General features: G+C 38.5%; 1 protein-coding gene across 1 annotated transcript in view; it reads right to left on the reverse strand.

Annotated features, from left to right (window-relative positions):
- Positions 1–13,246: 13,246 nt before the first annotated feature.
- Positions 13,247–17,090, reverse strand: part of AKR1D1 (aldo-keto reductase family 1 member D1) — a 43,853-nt gene continuing 40,009 nt past the window's right edge. The window contains exons 8-9 of the mRNA XM_057733366.1: positions 16,572–16,654; positions 13,247–14,597 (exon numbers count right to left, since the gene is read on the reverse strand). Of these exons, the coding sequence (XP_057589349.1) occupies positions 14,555–14,597; positions 16,572–16,654 (126 nt within the window). The 3' untranslated portion in view covers positions 13,247–14,554. The remainder of the gene's footprint in view (positions 14,598–16,571; positions 16,655–17,090) is intronic.

A 17,090-nucleotide genomic window follows, 5' to 3' on the forward strand; every position in this document is an offset into this window, starting at 1 on the left:
ATTTCTCATAACTTCTTAACTGAAAACACACATTATACTATCAAGTTATTTTTCTTGCTGACAAATTTGCAACAGATAACACTATTTCATTTAACTTCGATTAAACCTAGGTGCAGTGAGAGTACCATACTTAATGTTGATGGCTCTAATGGCATGTCTATATTAATTAGATCAACAAAATTAAACACTAATACTAGGTATTAGTTTAATACTGAATATGTCCCAGTTCACATCAACCTGAAACTCATTTAGCTTAATTTCTCTTGTATTTAGAAGTATTTGGTTTGTAAACACTTACTTTTCTTTTCTTTTCTTTTTTTTTTTCAGTATTCCTTGCTCTTTATTCTATTTTATTTTTTTCAGGTACACCAAGTTCAACACTTACTTTTCTTTAAGCCAATTAAATAGAGCTTAGATTAACCTCAACAATGGTATCCAAAGACAAAGACACACACAAACACGTAAACATAGAGACCTCATAGTTCTCATTTCAAAATTTCAGCCCAGAGTCAGGTACAGCAATATAAAACCCATCAGTTTACAAAAGGTTGGACTAAGATTTGTGTTTCTGGCAGATGGAACAAATCAAGCTCACTCGTCTAGATGGCTAAACCCTTTTTACTAATATTTATGGAAAATAAGTCAAGTTCTAAATTACTATCTCCTAGGATGACTTTGTTTCCCCTTTGTTGGTCTCTGAGCAGACAAAGCCATTGCAATCATGTGAGCCCTTTGCCTATTTCTTTGGGTGTGTTCAGCCTTTTCAGCCATATCCCTATTATAGAAAACTGAATAAGCCAATTGGACACTGGAGTCTGAGGACCAGCAATTGCTTTCTGAATTCTGTACCTGATGTCTGGGGCAGACTGGGCCATGAAATGCCTAGCCAAAAGGGCCTGCCCCTTGAGGGAGGAGGTATCCACGTTCATTTGGGATCCATTGCCCTGTAGGGTGAGGTCCCCTAGTTGGCCTTCTAGAGGTTGTAAGAACGAACAGTGTTGTACTTCTCCAGAAATTCCCATGACCAGGATTGACCGAGATGTTTTCCGTGCCACCTTGGTGTTTACCACAGAATATGTGGCACCCATATCTATTAGAAAGTCAGTCAACGTGTTCTCCACTATCAGTGTTATCTTGGGTTCCTGTGGGGAGATCAGAATCAGATGCCTCAAGTCCAAGGGAGTCTCCTGGTCTCTTTCCAGATATCAGGCAAAGGAAATTGCCCTGCTGCAGAAGTGGCAGCCGGTCCAAATTGGGTGCCCCACCAAGTCCCTGTGCTCCAGGGGTTAGTATCATGTCCCCACTCTCATTTTCTCTCTCTTCCCTTGTAGAACAGGTTTCCCCTTGGGTTTCCTTTCAGACCACTGCACCATAAGTTTGCAGTCCTCTGACTCCTTTTCTTCATGATGCGTTAGCATATGCTTCTACATGTGGAATCTCATCTCTTTTCCCTGCTCTTTTGCAAAACACTTCTAACTGCTAGATAGCATATTAATTGAGTGAGCTATTCAGGGGCCATTGTTCTGATCCTAGCATATATTGGGTCCACATCTGATTACAATAGTATACCACGCCTTTCTTAGTCGTAAGCTCACGGCTATGCTTTGCCCATTTATTTAATATTCACTTCAAAGGGCTCTCCTTCGGGATTGATGGAGTGTTTCCCATTTTTATAAATTTGATAACAACAGAACACAAAAGAAACAAACAAATTCCAACACTAGAAGCCTAAACAAATTCTAGCATCGATGCATATAGAACCAAGACAAAACCAAGACAAAAACCAGTGAACTAGTTCCCAGCAAGCCAGCTCCCAGAATCAAGTAGAGTCCAACAACAATTCACACCTCCAGCAGGGTGCCCCAACCAGATTTGTTTGTCCCATAAAGAAAAAGCCCAGATTGATGGGGAATATGTTCCCAGCATGCACACTGGAGTGACTTACCCTCAGAACTGGATCAAGTCCATCAACTCATATCCCGAGATGGGACTAGAGTCCCACAGATGGGACCAGTGTCCCCCAGACAGAACTGAAATTCCCCAGATGGGACCAAAGTCCCCCAGACAGAACTGAAGTTCCCCAGACAGCACCAAAGTTCCTCAGATGGGACCGAAGTCCCCCAGATGGGACCAGAGTCCCGGAATTGAGTTTAGTCTGTTGACTTGCAACACAGAAGGATACACAAAACCAAACCAAGGCAACACCAAGACAAATGAACCAGTTACTGAATTGGGTCGACTTACTGTACAAAACTGAGCCTGTGAACTCGCAGAAGTTGGTTGGTTCCTTGCTTCAGCTGCCAAGCGCCGGGGTAGCTGGTGCCACTTCAGGGAACTTTGAAGGGAATATCCTCAGGACAAATGGTCCTGGCAGCTGCTAGGGCCTTTCCCCAATATTCCCTGACCGGGGCCAGCTAGCCACAAGCAGCAAGGCTCCTGGCTGGCTAAGCCAAATTTGTTACCGAGTCCAAGCTCATTCTGCTTGCTGCACAACAGGCCAATGAATCAAAGACAACGTGTTGAAGCAACGAATACGACTTTATTCGGAAAGCCAGTAAACCATGAAGATGGCAGACTAGTGTCTTCAAAAAACCATCTTATTGGGCTCTGGATGCCAGTTTGTTTTATAGAATCAGAGAGGGAGGGGCTGGGAATTAAAGTAAAAAGGATTATCAGCCTTGCAAAACATCTCCTGGAATGACTAGCCTCCAGGGAAGGAATGTGTTTATTTCACAGGTGGGTAGGGTTCCCTGAGGCAGGCCATTGTGTATGATTAAGCAATGAAAAGCAAAGGTTAAAGTCAAAGAAACAGGTCCAACATGGAGTCCGATTTACCTCTACATGGTAACACAGTGACTCCATAGGAGACTGAACCAGACTTACCTGCTGGTGTTGGAGGGTTGCTTGCAGAGGTGGGGGCAGCTGTGGCTCACTGAGGGGATGGACACTGGCAGCAGGGGTTCTGGGAAGTGCTCATTGGTGTGAGCCCTCCCAGAGTCTGCCATTAGCCCCACTAAAGAGCCTGTAAGGTCCAGTGCTGGGTAGTCTCAGCCCAAACAACCAACAAGTGGGAACACAGCCCCATGCACTGGCAGACAAGCAGATTAAAGTTTTACTGAGCTCAGCCCACCAAATCAGATTGAAGTTTTACTGAGCTCTGCCCATCCAGCCGTACCCACTATTAGTCCCTCACATCAGGAAGCACACTAGAAAACTTCCTCCACAAGAGGGCAGATAGCAGTATCCAGCAGTATCAGCAGGATTTTGTTCTGTGGAACTGAAAACCACAGCCACAGAAAGATAGAGAAAATGAAAAGGCAGAGGACATTGTACCAGATGAAGGGACAAAACCCCAGAAAAACAACTAAATGAAGAGGAGATAGGCACCCTGTCAGAAAAAGAATTCAGAATAATGATGGCAAAGATGATCCAGGACTTTGAAAAAAGACTGGATGCAAAGATTGAAAAGATGCAAGAAAAGTTTAAAAAGAGACCTAGAAGAATTAAAGAACAAACAAACAGAGATATGCAACACAATAACTGAAACAAAAAATACACTAGAAGGAACCAATAGCAGATTAACTGAGGCAGAAGGGCGAATAAGTGACCCGGAAGACAGAATGGTGATAACCACTGATATGGAAAAGAAAAAAGAATGAAAAGAACTGGACAGCCTAAGAGACCTCTGGGACAACATTAAATGGACCAACATTCGCATTATAGGGGTCCCAGAAGGAAAAGAGAGAGAGAAAGGACCTGAGAAAATATTGGAAGAGATTATAGTGGAAAACTTCCCAAACATGGAAAGGAAATAGCCATCCAAGTCCAGGAAGCACAGAGAGTCCCAGGCAGGTTAAATCCAAGGAGAAATACGCCAAGACACATCGTAGTCAAACTGACAAAAATTAAAGACAGAGAAAAGTTATTAAAAGCAACAAGGGGAAAATGACAAATAACATACAAGGGAACTCCCATAAGGTTAACAGCTGATTTCTCAGCAGAAACTCTGCCAGCCAGAAGGGAGTGGCAGGATATATTTCAAGTGATGAAAGGGAGGAACCTACAACCAAGAATACTCTACCCAGCAAGGATCTCATACAGATTTGACAGAGAAATCAAAAGCTTTATAGACAAGCCACAGCTAAGAGAATTCAGCACCACCAAACCAGCCCTACAACAAATGCTAAAGGAACTTCTCTAAAAGGGAAACATAAGAGAAGAAAAGGACCTACAAAAACAAAAACAAAACAATTAAGAAATGGTAATAGGAACATACATATCGATAATTACCTTGAATGCAAATGGACTAAATGCACCAACCAGAAGACACAGACTGGCTGAATGGATACAAAAACAAGACCCATATATATGCTGTCTACAAGAGACCCACTTCAGACCTAGGCACACATACAGACTGAAAGTGAGGGAATGGAAAAAGATATTCCATGCAAATGAAAATCAAAAGAAAGCTGGAGTAGCAATACTCATATCAGATAAAATAGACTTTAAAATAAAAAATGTTACAAGAGACAAGAAAGGACATTACATAAAGACCAAGGGATCTATCCAAGAAGAAGCGATAAAAATTATAAATATATATGCACCCAGTATAGGAGCACCTCAATACATAAAGCAAATGCTAACACCTATGAAAGAGGAAATCGACAGTAACACAATCATTGTGGGGGACTTTAAAACCCCACTTACACCAATGGACAGATCATCCACACAGAAAATTAATAAGGAAACAGAAGCTTTAAATGACATAATAAACCAGCTTGATTTAATAGGTATCTATAGGACACTACATCCAAAAACAGCAGATTACACGTTCTTCTCAAGTGCACATGGAATATTCTCCATGATAGGTCATGTTTTGGATCACAAATCAAGCCTTGGTAAATTTAAGAAAACTGAAATCATATCAAGCATCTTGTCTGATGACAACGGTATGAGATTAGAAATCAATTACAGGAAAAAAACTGTAAAAAACACAAACACATGGAGGCTAAACAATATGCTACTAAATAACCAAGAGATCACTGAAGAAATCAAAGAGGAAATCGAAGAATACCTAAAGACAAATGGCAATGAAAACACAATGATCCAAAACTTATGGGATGTAGCAAAAGCAGTTCTAAGAGGGAAGTTTATAGCAATCCAATTGTACCTCAAGAAACAAGAAAAATCCCAAATAAACAATCTAACCTTACACCTAAAGAAACTAGAGAAAGAAGAGCAAACAAAACCCAAAGTTAGTAGATGCAGAGAAATCATAAAGATCAGAGCAGAAATAAGTGAAATAGAAAGAAAGAAAACAATAGCAAAGATCAATAAAACTAAAAGCTGGTTCTTTGAGAAGATAAAGTCGATAATAAAATAAAATAAAATTGATAAACCTCTAGCAAGACTCATCAAGAAAAAGAGGGAGAGGACTCAAATCAATAAAATTAGAAATGAAACAGGAGAAGTTACAATGGACACCACAGAAATAAACAGCACCATAAGAGACTACTACAAGCAACTATATGCCAATAAAATGGACAACCTGGATGAAATGGACAGATTCTTGGAAAGGTATAACCTTCCAAGACTGAATCAGCAAGACATAGAAAATATGAGCAGACCAATCACAAGTAATGAAATTGAAACTGTGATTAAAAATCTTCTAACAAACAAAAGTCTATGACCAGATGGCTTCACAGGTGAATTCTATCAAACATTTAGAGACGAGCTAACACCCATCCTTCTCAAGCTCTTCCAAAACATTGCAGAGGAAAGAACACTCCCAAACTCATTTTATGAAGCCCCATGACCCTGAAACCAAAGCCAGACAAAGATACTACAAAAAAAGAAAATTACAGACCAATATCACTGATGAATTTAGATGCAAAAATCCTCAACAAAATACTAGCCAACAGAATCCAGCAACACATTCAAAGGATCATACACCATGATCAAGTGGGGTTTATCCCTGGAATGCAAGGATTCTTCAGTATACGCAAATCAACCAATGTGATACACCATATTAACAAATTGAAGGATAAAACCCACATGATCATCTCAATAGATGCAGAAAAAGCTTTTGACAAAGTTCAACTCCCATTTATGATAAAAACTCTCCAGAAGGTGGGCATAGAGGGAACCTACCTCAACATAATAATGGCCATATACAACAAACCCACAGCTAACATCATTCTCAATGGTGAGAAACTGAAAGCATTCCAAGATCAGGACCAAGACAGTATGTTCACTCTTGCCGCTGCTATTCAACATAGTTTTGGAAGTCCTTGCCACAGCAATCAGAGAAGAAAAAGAAATCAAAGGAATCCAAATTGGAAAAGAAGAAGTCAAACTGTCACTGTTTGCAGATGACATGATACTATACACAGAAAATCCTAAAGATGCCACCAGAAGACCACTTGAGCTAATCAATGAATTCGGTAAAGTTGCAGGATACAAAATTAACACACAGAAATCTCTTGCATTTCTATACACTAACAATGAAAGATCAGAAAGACAAATTAAGTAGACAATCCCATTCACCATTGCAACAAAAAGAATAAAATACCTGGGAATAAACCTAACTGAGGAGGTAAAATACCTGTACTCAGAAAACTATAAGACACTAATGAAAGAAATCAAAGACAACACAGACAGATGGAGAGATATACCATGTTCTTGAATTGGAAGAATCAACTTTGTGAAAGTAACTGTTCTACCCAAAGCAATTTACAGATTCAGTGCAATCCCTATCAAATTACCAATGGCATTTTTCATAGAACTAGAACAAAAAATTTTACGATTTGTATGGAAACGCAAAAGACCCCAAGTAGCCAAAGCAGTCTTGAGAAGGAAAGATGGAGCTGGTGGAATCAGGCTTCCTGACTTCAAACTATACTTCAAGGCTACAGTGATCAAGTCAATATGGTACTGGCACAAAAACAGAAATATAGATCAATGGAACAGGATAGAAAGCCCAAAGATAAACTATGGTCAGCTAATCTATGACAAAGGAGGCAAAAATATACAATGGAGAAAAGATAGCCTCTTCAATAAGTGGTGCTGGGAAAATTGGACAGCAACATGTAAAAGAATGAAATTAGAACACTCCCTAACACCATCCACAAAAATAAACTCAAAATAGATTAAAGACCTAAATGTAAGGCCAGACACTATAAAACTCTTAGAGGAAAACATAGGCAGAATACCCTTTGGCATAAATCACAGCAAGATCTTTTTTGATCCACCCTCTAGAGTAACGGAAATAAAAACAAAAATAAATAAGTGGGACCTAATGAAACTTCAAAACTTCTGCACAGCAAAGGAAACTATAAGCAAGACTAAAGACAGCCCTCAGAATGGAGGAAAATATTTGCAAACGAATCAGCAAAGGATTAATCTCCAAAATATGTAAACAGTTTATGCAGCTCAATATCAAAAAAAACAAACAACCCAATCAAAAAATGGGCAGAAGACCTAAATAGGCATTTCTCCAAGGATGACATATGGATGGCCAAGAGGCACATGAAAAGCTGCTCAACATTACTAATTATTAGGGAAACACAAATCAAAACTACAATGAGGTATCACTTCACACCAGTTAGAGTGCGCATCATCAGAAAATACACAAACAGTAAATACTGGAGAGGGTGTGGAGAAAAGGGAACGCTCTTGCACTGTTAGAGGGAATGTAAATTGATACAGCCACTATGGAGAACAGTATAGAGGTTCCTTGCAAAACTAAAAATAGAGTTACCATATGACCCAGCAATCCCACTGCTGGGCATAGACCCAGAGAACACCATAATTCAAAAAGACACATGCACTCCAATGTTCACTGCAGCACTATTCACAACAGCCAGGTCATGGAAGCAACCTAAATGTCCATCAACAGATGAATGGATGAAGAAGATGTGGTACATATATACAATGGAATATTACTCAGCTGTAAAAAGCAATGGAACTGGGACATCTGTAGAGACATGGATGGACCTAGAGACTGTCATACAGAGTGAAGTGAGAAAGAGAAAAACAAATATCGTATATTAACACATATATGCGGAATATAGAAAAATGGTACAAATCAACTGGTTTGCAAGACATAGAGAGGCAGATGTAAAGAACAATCATATGGACACCAAGTGGGGAAAGTGGGGAGGGTTGGGGGGGAATTAATTGGGAGATTGGGATTGTTGTATATATATTGCTAATAAGAAATAATACCAAACTGTACACTCTAAATATATGCAGTTTATTGTCTGTTAACTATGTCTCAATAAAAGTTCTTAAAAAAAAAAAGGATACTATGAGCTTCTACTTAGTTTTATAGATGAGGACAAATCTCTTCCTCTACCCACCTTAGGTTCTCCAGCTGGAGCCCTGTAGATTGGACCGACAGACAGATTAACAAGAGAAAAACAAAGAGAAGTTTACAAACGTGTATTTTTGCACGTTATACATGGGAGTTTCCAGAGATGCGTAACTCAAAGGCTTGGTTAGAACTAGGTCTTACATAACTTCTTAACAAAGGAACAATACAGTTTTAGAGAAGTGACAAGATGAAAGTGAAGGACTTTGAGTCTCTAGGGGCAGCAAATTGTGGGAAGACAAATATATGGGAGACTAATAGAAAATAAAGTCTAGTTAGCAAAGTTTGTTATGTAAATTCCTCTGGTGCCATCTCCAGATTGATAAGGATCTAAAGTTGGTTCTAGCAATTAACTCTTTTCCTTCTTGGTAGAGAGGGAGGAGGGACACCTTTGTATTGTCCTCCTTTTATGCAAATACGGGGAGGACAGAGAGCTTTTCTTATGTCTGTTTCTTCTCAATTGCCTTCAGCACAAAATAATTCTTATGCCAAAGTGGAATATTATGAGGTGGCAAAATCTGTTCTGCTTCAGTTATAATACACTGGTTCTCGTACAGCCTGGGGTAGCCTTTAATCCTCCCTCTATTGTCACTTCTCCCCCTCCCTCACCCCATAGCTTTATCCTGGAAGTAAATGCCAAAATCAGCTTTGCTCTTTTCTTTTTTTAATCCTACCTTTTGTGTGGTTTTTTGAAGTTTTGCAGGCTGTGATTTGTTTCCCCAGTCTCAATATTGTGTTACCTGCTCGCTTCTGGAATAGTATTCACTTTGATTAGAAAGAAATGGGTTTCAGCCTGAAGAACAAGCATGGCTACAGGGAGCCACTCAGAGCTGTTTATACAGAGGTGATAGCCCTGTCAGGTGTGAGGTCATGGGAACTTCCACTATTTTTGTTTTACTCTAAATTTGAAGCATGTCTAAAATTGCTATTATCTTTGCAGCAGTTGTTTCCTGCAAGTATGTCGAGCTACAGATATCTACTCTTCTTTGTCAATCCAGTTGTCTCAGCTCTCTAATCTTAAGGATTTGGGGTTCAGTGATGGTACCCTTTCTTTATTCTATCTATAGACGTGGTCTATTTAATTGGCTTTCTGCGTAGTTATTTCAAGAAATTTGGGACAAGAAGGAAAGTAGATTACCAGCTTAATCTAATTTTTCAGATTGCTTCTGTTTTTCAATGGCGATCTGTTATTTATCAGAGTAATTTTCTCTTGACTCATACTGAAGAAATAATTTATAACTTCTGTTTCCTGCATTAACTCATTTTCACTGGAGCTCATTTGCCCATGTGCTTTGAACTCAAATACTAAAAGCATGGAATCCATTATCAGTCCAATAATCTGAGAAAAGATAAAATACATAAAAAAAAACACAGATGAATTATAAAAGATGGACAGTTTACCTCAAGCACTATAAACATGAGGCTAAATGGATTAGTTTTTCAGTTATATGCAATAAATTGAAATTATGGCACTAGGAATCAGCACATTTTAACATCCGGCAAGAAAGACTTCTGTTAACAGGGTTTTTCAACCTCAGCAATAATTCTTTGTCACGGGAGCTGTTCTGTGCATTGTAGGATGTTTAGCAGCATCCCTGACCTCTTCCTAGTAAATGCCAATATTACCCTCCCCACCACTAGTTGTAACAATCAAAAATGGCTCCAGACATTACCAAATGTTTTAACCCCCAGTGAAGAATCACTGTTTAAAAGAAAGAACCACTCACTCAAAATAGCTTTTCTAATTACTAAATGATAAAAGTGTATAACACAGGATTATATGTCCATTATATCCAACTCAATACTTTAAAATAGAATGTATCTTGTCACAATTCCATGAAATGTTGAAAACATTGACTGATGACATCTGAGCTCAGCATGGTTAAAAGTAGAATATAAAAGCTAGAAGAAAACTCTAACAATAGAAATTAAAGTAAAACAGGAACTCTAGTAAACAACTATTAAAGAAGAAAGCAAAACCAAAACTCAGAATATCTGGAAAATAACAAAATTGACTTAAGAAATCTTAACTAAAACAGTACTCAATGGAAAATTATTATATTCAGTGTTTATATTACTACACAAGAAAAACAAAAATCATTGAAACAGGTATTCAGCCTAAGAAGTTAGAAATCTATAGATGAGCTATAAAAAAACAGACGAGATAAGGAAAAGAAAATGAGATATGAATGAATTAAGAAACAGGCAGCAGAAGTAATCAATGAATTTTCTTTCCTTTGGGAAATTTGCTCTAAATGAAATCCAGAAAAAATAAAAAATAACTTGATAAACCACTAATTAATTACAAAACAAAACCATAGACATACAAAAGAATTGGAAGAGACAGGTGACCACATGTTTAGGAAAATTAAAGGAATTGGAAGAGCACAGGTGTGTATGAGAAGTCAGGGACTTTTGTTTACTGAAATATCACAACTGCCTAGGATAGACCCTACCAGAGTGGTATGCAAAAAAACTTGTTGACTAAATGAACAAATATATCTCCACTTGCTAAATATATAACATTGATAAATTTTAGAAGATAAATCTGCAAAATTGATCCTAGATGAAACAAAATCTACAACCTCCCTGTTGACAGAGATGCAATTCTCAGGTGAATTCCACCAATAGTTTAAGAAACAAATCATTTAAATTAAATTTAATTTGTTCTAGAGTGGAAAGTGTGAAAGAAAATCTTGCTCTCTTTTTAACAATGAAAGGAGCAGAATTTGATAATAGAAACTAATTCAAGAGTATACACAAAGAAGACTACAGAATAGTCATACACGAATATCAGTGAAAAATTCTCAGTAGTACACATCAAATAGCAACAGTTTAAAAACATATGTTCAATCATTTCCACTAGTTGCTTCTCTTTGACCACTATGTGACCAACTTCAGCAGGATTTAAAGTGAGGGCTTCCCAGCTCTAAGTCCTTCGGCAATTTAATCTCTTCCTGACAACCCCCAAGACAGGATTAAAGGGGCCCCAGTGATCCTAAGGATGCCACAGAGTCTTTGTAGGAAGATTTACCAACAGCCAGATTTAAGTGGGGCCCTACAAAGTCCACGTACTTTTGTCAAGACCACTGCTACTCCTTCCCTCCATATTCTGCATCCCAGCAATCAAAGTAGGCAAAATACCAGTGCCCAGAGGAGACTATGATTAAAAGTGATTATCTATTCCTCCCTACCCCTTATCCTCATCAAGAGAACTGAGAACATGGAGATTTGGTATCTGGAGGTAGAAACATGATGGGTACAGTTCAGATTCAGTGAGGGCTCACATTCAAGGACCAAGGCTCCACAAGATATCATGATTTAGTTACTAGTCTGCAATGGTCAGAAATTGAAGTCACCCATGAAAGCTTGAAATTTTAAGGGAGTTCCAGAGACGTACCAAGCCTGGTATTAAATATAATTTATATTATTAAATATAATTTAGCTCAACCTATTAAATTCCCATACTGTGGTCATGAAGTGTGCAGCATGTCACAGTGTTGAAGCCTGCAGACTTGGGATTGGTGCCTGTGTGTCTCTGGTGACCTCTTCCAATAACCTCTGTATTATTATCTACCGAAGACAGTGCCTGAGGGGAGGTCCTCCAGGGAGACAAGTCAGTGATGGGCAAACAAAAAACATTCTATAGGCTGGGCCAGAAAGTCCTTGCTGTTCCGGCCCATGTGTTTTTATGGCTTAGTGGGTATGCTGTTGGCCTCCTCTCCTTTTCCAGGCAGGTTATGTAACTACTGATGTATATTACTCCATACTCTACAAGAGGCCTCTGATTAGGAAAGAGATTGATTTGGGTTAACCAACATCTCCAGGGTTGCAAAAGTCCGCAAGAAGATCAAAAAAACTGGTCATCAATACCCGAGCTCAGTAAAGCATTGACTAAGTAAGGCCATTTTTACTGCTGATGTCAGCTTGAGCGACTGAAAATCTTGATTGAGAGATGGTGTATTTGTTTGCTAGGGCTTCTTGAACAAAGTGCCACAAACTGGCCACTTAAATAACAGAAATTTATTGTCTTAGTTCTAGAGGACAGAAGTCCAAGATCAAGGTGTTGGCAGGGTTGGTTCCTTCTGAGGGCTATGAAGGAGAATCTGGTCCATGCCTCTCACCTAGCTTCTGGTGGTTTGCTGGACATCTTTGTAAAAGCATCACCCCGATCTTTGCCTCTGTCTGCACATGCTGCTCTCCCTGTGTGTTGTCTGTGTGAAAATTTCCCTTTTTTATAAGGACACTAGTCATATTGGATTAGGTCTACTCTACTCCAGTATGACCTCATCCTACCTAATCACATATGCAATGATGCTATTTCCAAATAAGGTCACATTCTGAGTTACTGAGGGCTAGGACTTTAACATATGAACTTTGGGGTGGGGGTGGGAGGGACAATTTATCCCAAAATAGATGGGAAGCTTGAGAGGAGTGAGAGTGAAGGGAGAAGTGACATGCAGAAACTCATGCAGACCATCACTCTTTCCTGACTCTCTGTTTTCTGTCTCCAACTTTTTCCCCTCTATCTCTGTTAAGACTAAGAGAGAATTCCCCTCTCCCAAACTTTAGAAATACATGTATACATTTTCCCTGACAAATAGTGGGACTCTTTTCCAATGCCTGTCCTTAAAAAATGGTTTGATAGGTGTGGACCTTCTTCCACACCAGCCCTCTGAAATATTTTGAAGAGTTTTGACAATAGGGATCAGGACTTGAGTTTCTGTTCTTTCATTATGGTACCCCTCTTTTCTTCCCTATCTTCCCAGTGCTAAATGTACAGTGGGAATGCAACCAAAGGTCTTTAATTTAAATGAATTCAGATGATTCCCTACTCCCACCCCAAGCAATAAAATGGAGACTCATGTGGTAGAATAGATCATCATTTTTATTATTTCTTGTGAACAAGATATTTTCCAGAGAATAGTAAGTATTAATATTAGAATTAGTGGAAACAATAAATAGAAATCAATTTTTTAAAATGATAATTTCTCAGAAATGTATGTTTTCAGATCACAGAAGATTATCTATAAGCAATTGATCTTGGACAAATGTAAGTTTGTTTTGAAGTTTCGAAGAGCTCTCTCGTCCTGTGAGGGTGGCTTAATATGAATGAATAAAATATATTGCTCTGGTTGGATTGAAAATAGGTACATCTCTACTATGGAATTCTAATAATCTTTTTATTCACTTTTTAAAAAATTTACATACAGTAAAATTATCAGGGTTCTTTTGAACTTGCTACTTTCTCAAAATTCAGTTATCCCAATAACTTTCAAAGTCTTAAGTCTAATGATTTTATAAAGCCTCTTCTTTCAGTATGTTTCCTAAAGCTTCCTTTTTATATATCTTCTTTTGAAATAATGGTCTGTGGACTGTTTCACAATACAGGGTTTGTTGTTTCAAGCCATTTTGCATAATGGTGGTCGTATAATGAATGGGGGCAAGAGTGACAGGCAGTGTTAGCATGGATCACTGGCTTTTTGAAGTTCAGGCCCTTTAAAGCACGTGAGAGAAAACCAACAATTATCCATCTCTCAAGCTGGATAAAAGCTACGCAAACACACATTGGATGGAAACAAACAACCACCAAATCGGTATGGCTTTATTAACCACTGTGTGTTTAATTAGCTCGATTTAAGACTTTTCTATACTTAGCCCTATCTCTTTACTCAAGATGAAGCAAATCATTTCCTTGTTAATAATGCTTGTGTGGATCTTACCTTGGCTGTGTCTGTATTACAGTCGATGGTCCAAACCATCAAGGCCACTGCCAGCACACTGGCATGGTCCAGCTCTCCATCCTTGTTGTTGCCCTGTTAAGTGCTAAAGAACTCAGGCTACCCACAGCAGCAGTATCTGAATTCATGAGTTATTTATCTTCATATGTTGCCTTTAAAGTATTTCAAAAGCCTAATGTTTTTCTGTCTGCAACCCAGAAGACACTGATTTAATAAAATATTAGCTGATAATTTCCAATGATTATTTCAATAGATTTAAACCTTTTTCCCGCCCACATAGCTAAGTCAAAATCACTTACACCACACAAAAGTTAATTATATCTCCAACACCACTTCATCTGAGGATAGTAAACCCCTTTCATTTACATAGCTGGAGGAACCACCCAGCCCAAAGTCCTGGCGCACATAGGAGGGAAAATATCTGCTGCAGAACTCTCTGAAGTCAGTATTCATCATGAAATGGGTATTCAGGATGGTCACACCACCTGCCAAAACAATTGCCCCAAAGGGAAGAAGTTCACTTCAAATGTTGCATGGCTGTATGCGTCACTAGTATCCTTTGATGATTTCACCAACCACTCCCTCTTTCTCTTACTCATTCCATTTCTGTTTCATGTCCATTCTCCTTCCCTGTTTCCCCTCAAGCCAGCACCTTTTACTGAAGCCCCAGATAGCACCCCGGCTGTAAGTCTGTGTGTGTGGGGGTGGGTGGGTGGGGGTGGGTAGGGGGAGGCTAGTTGTCTCCATATTAACATTTTGCTTAGAACAAAAGCACACGAGGTGAGCCATACCTGCCTACTTTACACACCTTGTCCCAACTTCTTCCCTCCTTCTCCTCTCTTGATATAAGCTGCCTCCCATTTCAATAAACCACATAAGCATTTCTCTTCAAAATTCTATTATGAGTCAGTGTCATTCTCTTCTCAGAGTTTTTACTTGCCCTTATCACTCGGCCTCCTGAGAGTTGAAAGTTTGAGATCTTAGAAAGGTGATTACCAGCAAAGTAAGTTTCCATGATAATGTTGATGGTGATGACAATGCGGACTCTATCTCTTAGATAAAATGGTGAAACAGTCTATAAAAGGACTGGAGTGTGTGTGTGCCTGTCCTGAAACACACTCAAGATTTGGTTCTCTGCAAGTACTATGAGCTTTAAAATATAAAACAAAACCAAAAAAGGCTCTCAAATATCAAAGATCAACCAGATGAAAAACAGAAGAACCATGGCCCAGCATCCCTAAATGATACATTTTTTTGATCAATGGGGCCTAATCTTTGTTTCTCCTTGCTGATTTTTCTAGTTATTTCCTGGTGCAATGAGTTGTTTTCCCAGCATTGCTGGAATTAGGTATTAAAAATGTCAAATGTCAAGCCAAATAATGTCTTCAACCAACTGAAAAAGAAATTAGCACATTGGTGCATTGGCTGTCTCTTACTATCTCTTTTTAATTTAATGATATTTATTCAATAGAAATAGTTTATCTTCAAGAGCTGTTAACCTATAGTGTTTGTTAGTTCTGTGTTTGTGTTTACTTTTTTGTTCTTGAGTCTAGGAGGTGCTTTTTGATGTCAAATAATTTTTCCCCTGGAAAATTCACATTAGAAAACTGTTTTATTAATTCAGAAATTGATTCAGAATTTCAGTATTAGCATAGGCGGCACTTTCTGACTCATGAAAAATAGTGGGACCGAAAAGATAAGTGCCCAAACTATATGAACCATCCTAATGAGCATTTTCGAAAGGCTCACTTATAGAGAAGACTGTAAAAAGATTACTATCCGGGTGATTTCAAGAACTGGAAACACTATGGAGAGTGATTAAGAAGAAAAAAAATGTGGGTATGCATGTATACAAACATATGTATATACATACATGAACTATATTTTTTTTTAATTTTTAAGGTTCTATAATATTTAGAGAATAAAGGGTTACTTCAGTTGATAGCTGAATTTGGCAACACTCTGAAGGAATTTTGCTTGTGGGAAGTCAGACAATAGGTGAAGCCAGAAACTCCAAATCTTATAGACAAACATTTGTCTGAAACTCAAGGTTCTTGTCTCCCAACCTGGTGCTTTCTATTACACTCTCATGCCTCTCTCTCAGGAATTGTTTTTGCTGACAGTTTTACTCTAATTTGTGCCCAATTTGATTTTTAAGGAAGAAATAAATCTGTTGTTTGAATATCTGTGCTGCTGTTGTATTAACATATGAACACTGTGACTTAATTCTCCTTAATGTCTTTAGCCCGTGATGCCTTAACTTAACCAATGGGAATATCATAAATGCCAGAAATCTTTTAAACAAAAATGTAGGTTTGTAGGAAGTTCCTAATTCAGAACATGCTGCCCACCAGCCTTTACCCTCATGCCTTCTGTGGACATGGTCCCAGTTCATGAGGGCCTGTTGGTTGACTCTTGACCACTGGGCAGAACCTGATTAACGATCCCCTAGAACTCACATGAGCATTTCCACGAAGCGGACATTTTTATTCAAGGCTTCAATGTCTTTCATTTCTTCTTCAGTGAGAGAAAAGTCAAAGATCTGAAATAACAGAAACAAAAACAGACATTTATAATAATAGAAGATGGATCAAGTGTGGGATCAGGGAGTGGGGCCAGCAGTGGGAACCCTTCAAAGATTTATGAACATCTCTGCAGATGTCTTAGAGGAGTTGGGCTAGTGCTGGGGGGCCATCCCCCTCATGTGGAGCTGGAATTCTTCCTGCCCTTTTTGTCTTTAAGACAATCCTGCTAGGAACATCCTGCAAGAAATTTCAAATGTCTGAAACAACATGTGTTCAGAACATCTCCTGAAATTCTAAAAGTGAAGAATTCTTATTATTTTGGTATAAGATGCTGAACTTTTGATTCTGTGCTTTGGCCTTTGTACATTTTTTTTTTTTTTTACAAAAATATTTCCTAGTCTCTAAATTTGCTTATGTATTTTTTTAACTTTTAATTTGCTTTGTTTCATCCTC

The sequence above is a fragment of the Hippopotamus amphibius genome, chromosome 4 (assembly GCF_030028045.1).
Source record: "Hippopotamus amphibius kiboko isolate mHipAmp2 chromosome 4, mHipAmp2.hap2, whole genome shotgun sequence".
In the NCBI taxonomy this organism is placed as follows: Eukaryota; Metazoa; Chordata; class Mammalia; order Artiodactyla; family Hippopotamidae; genus Hippopotamus; species Hippopotamus amphibius.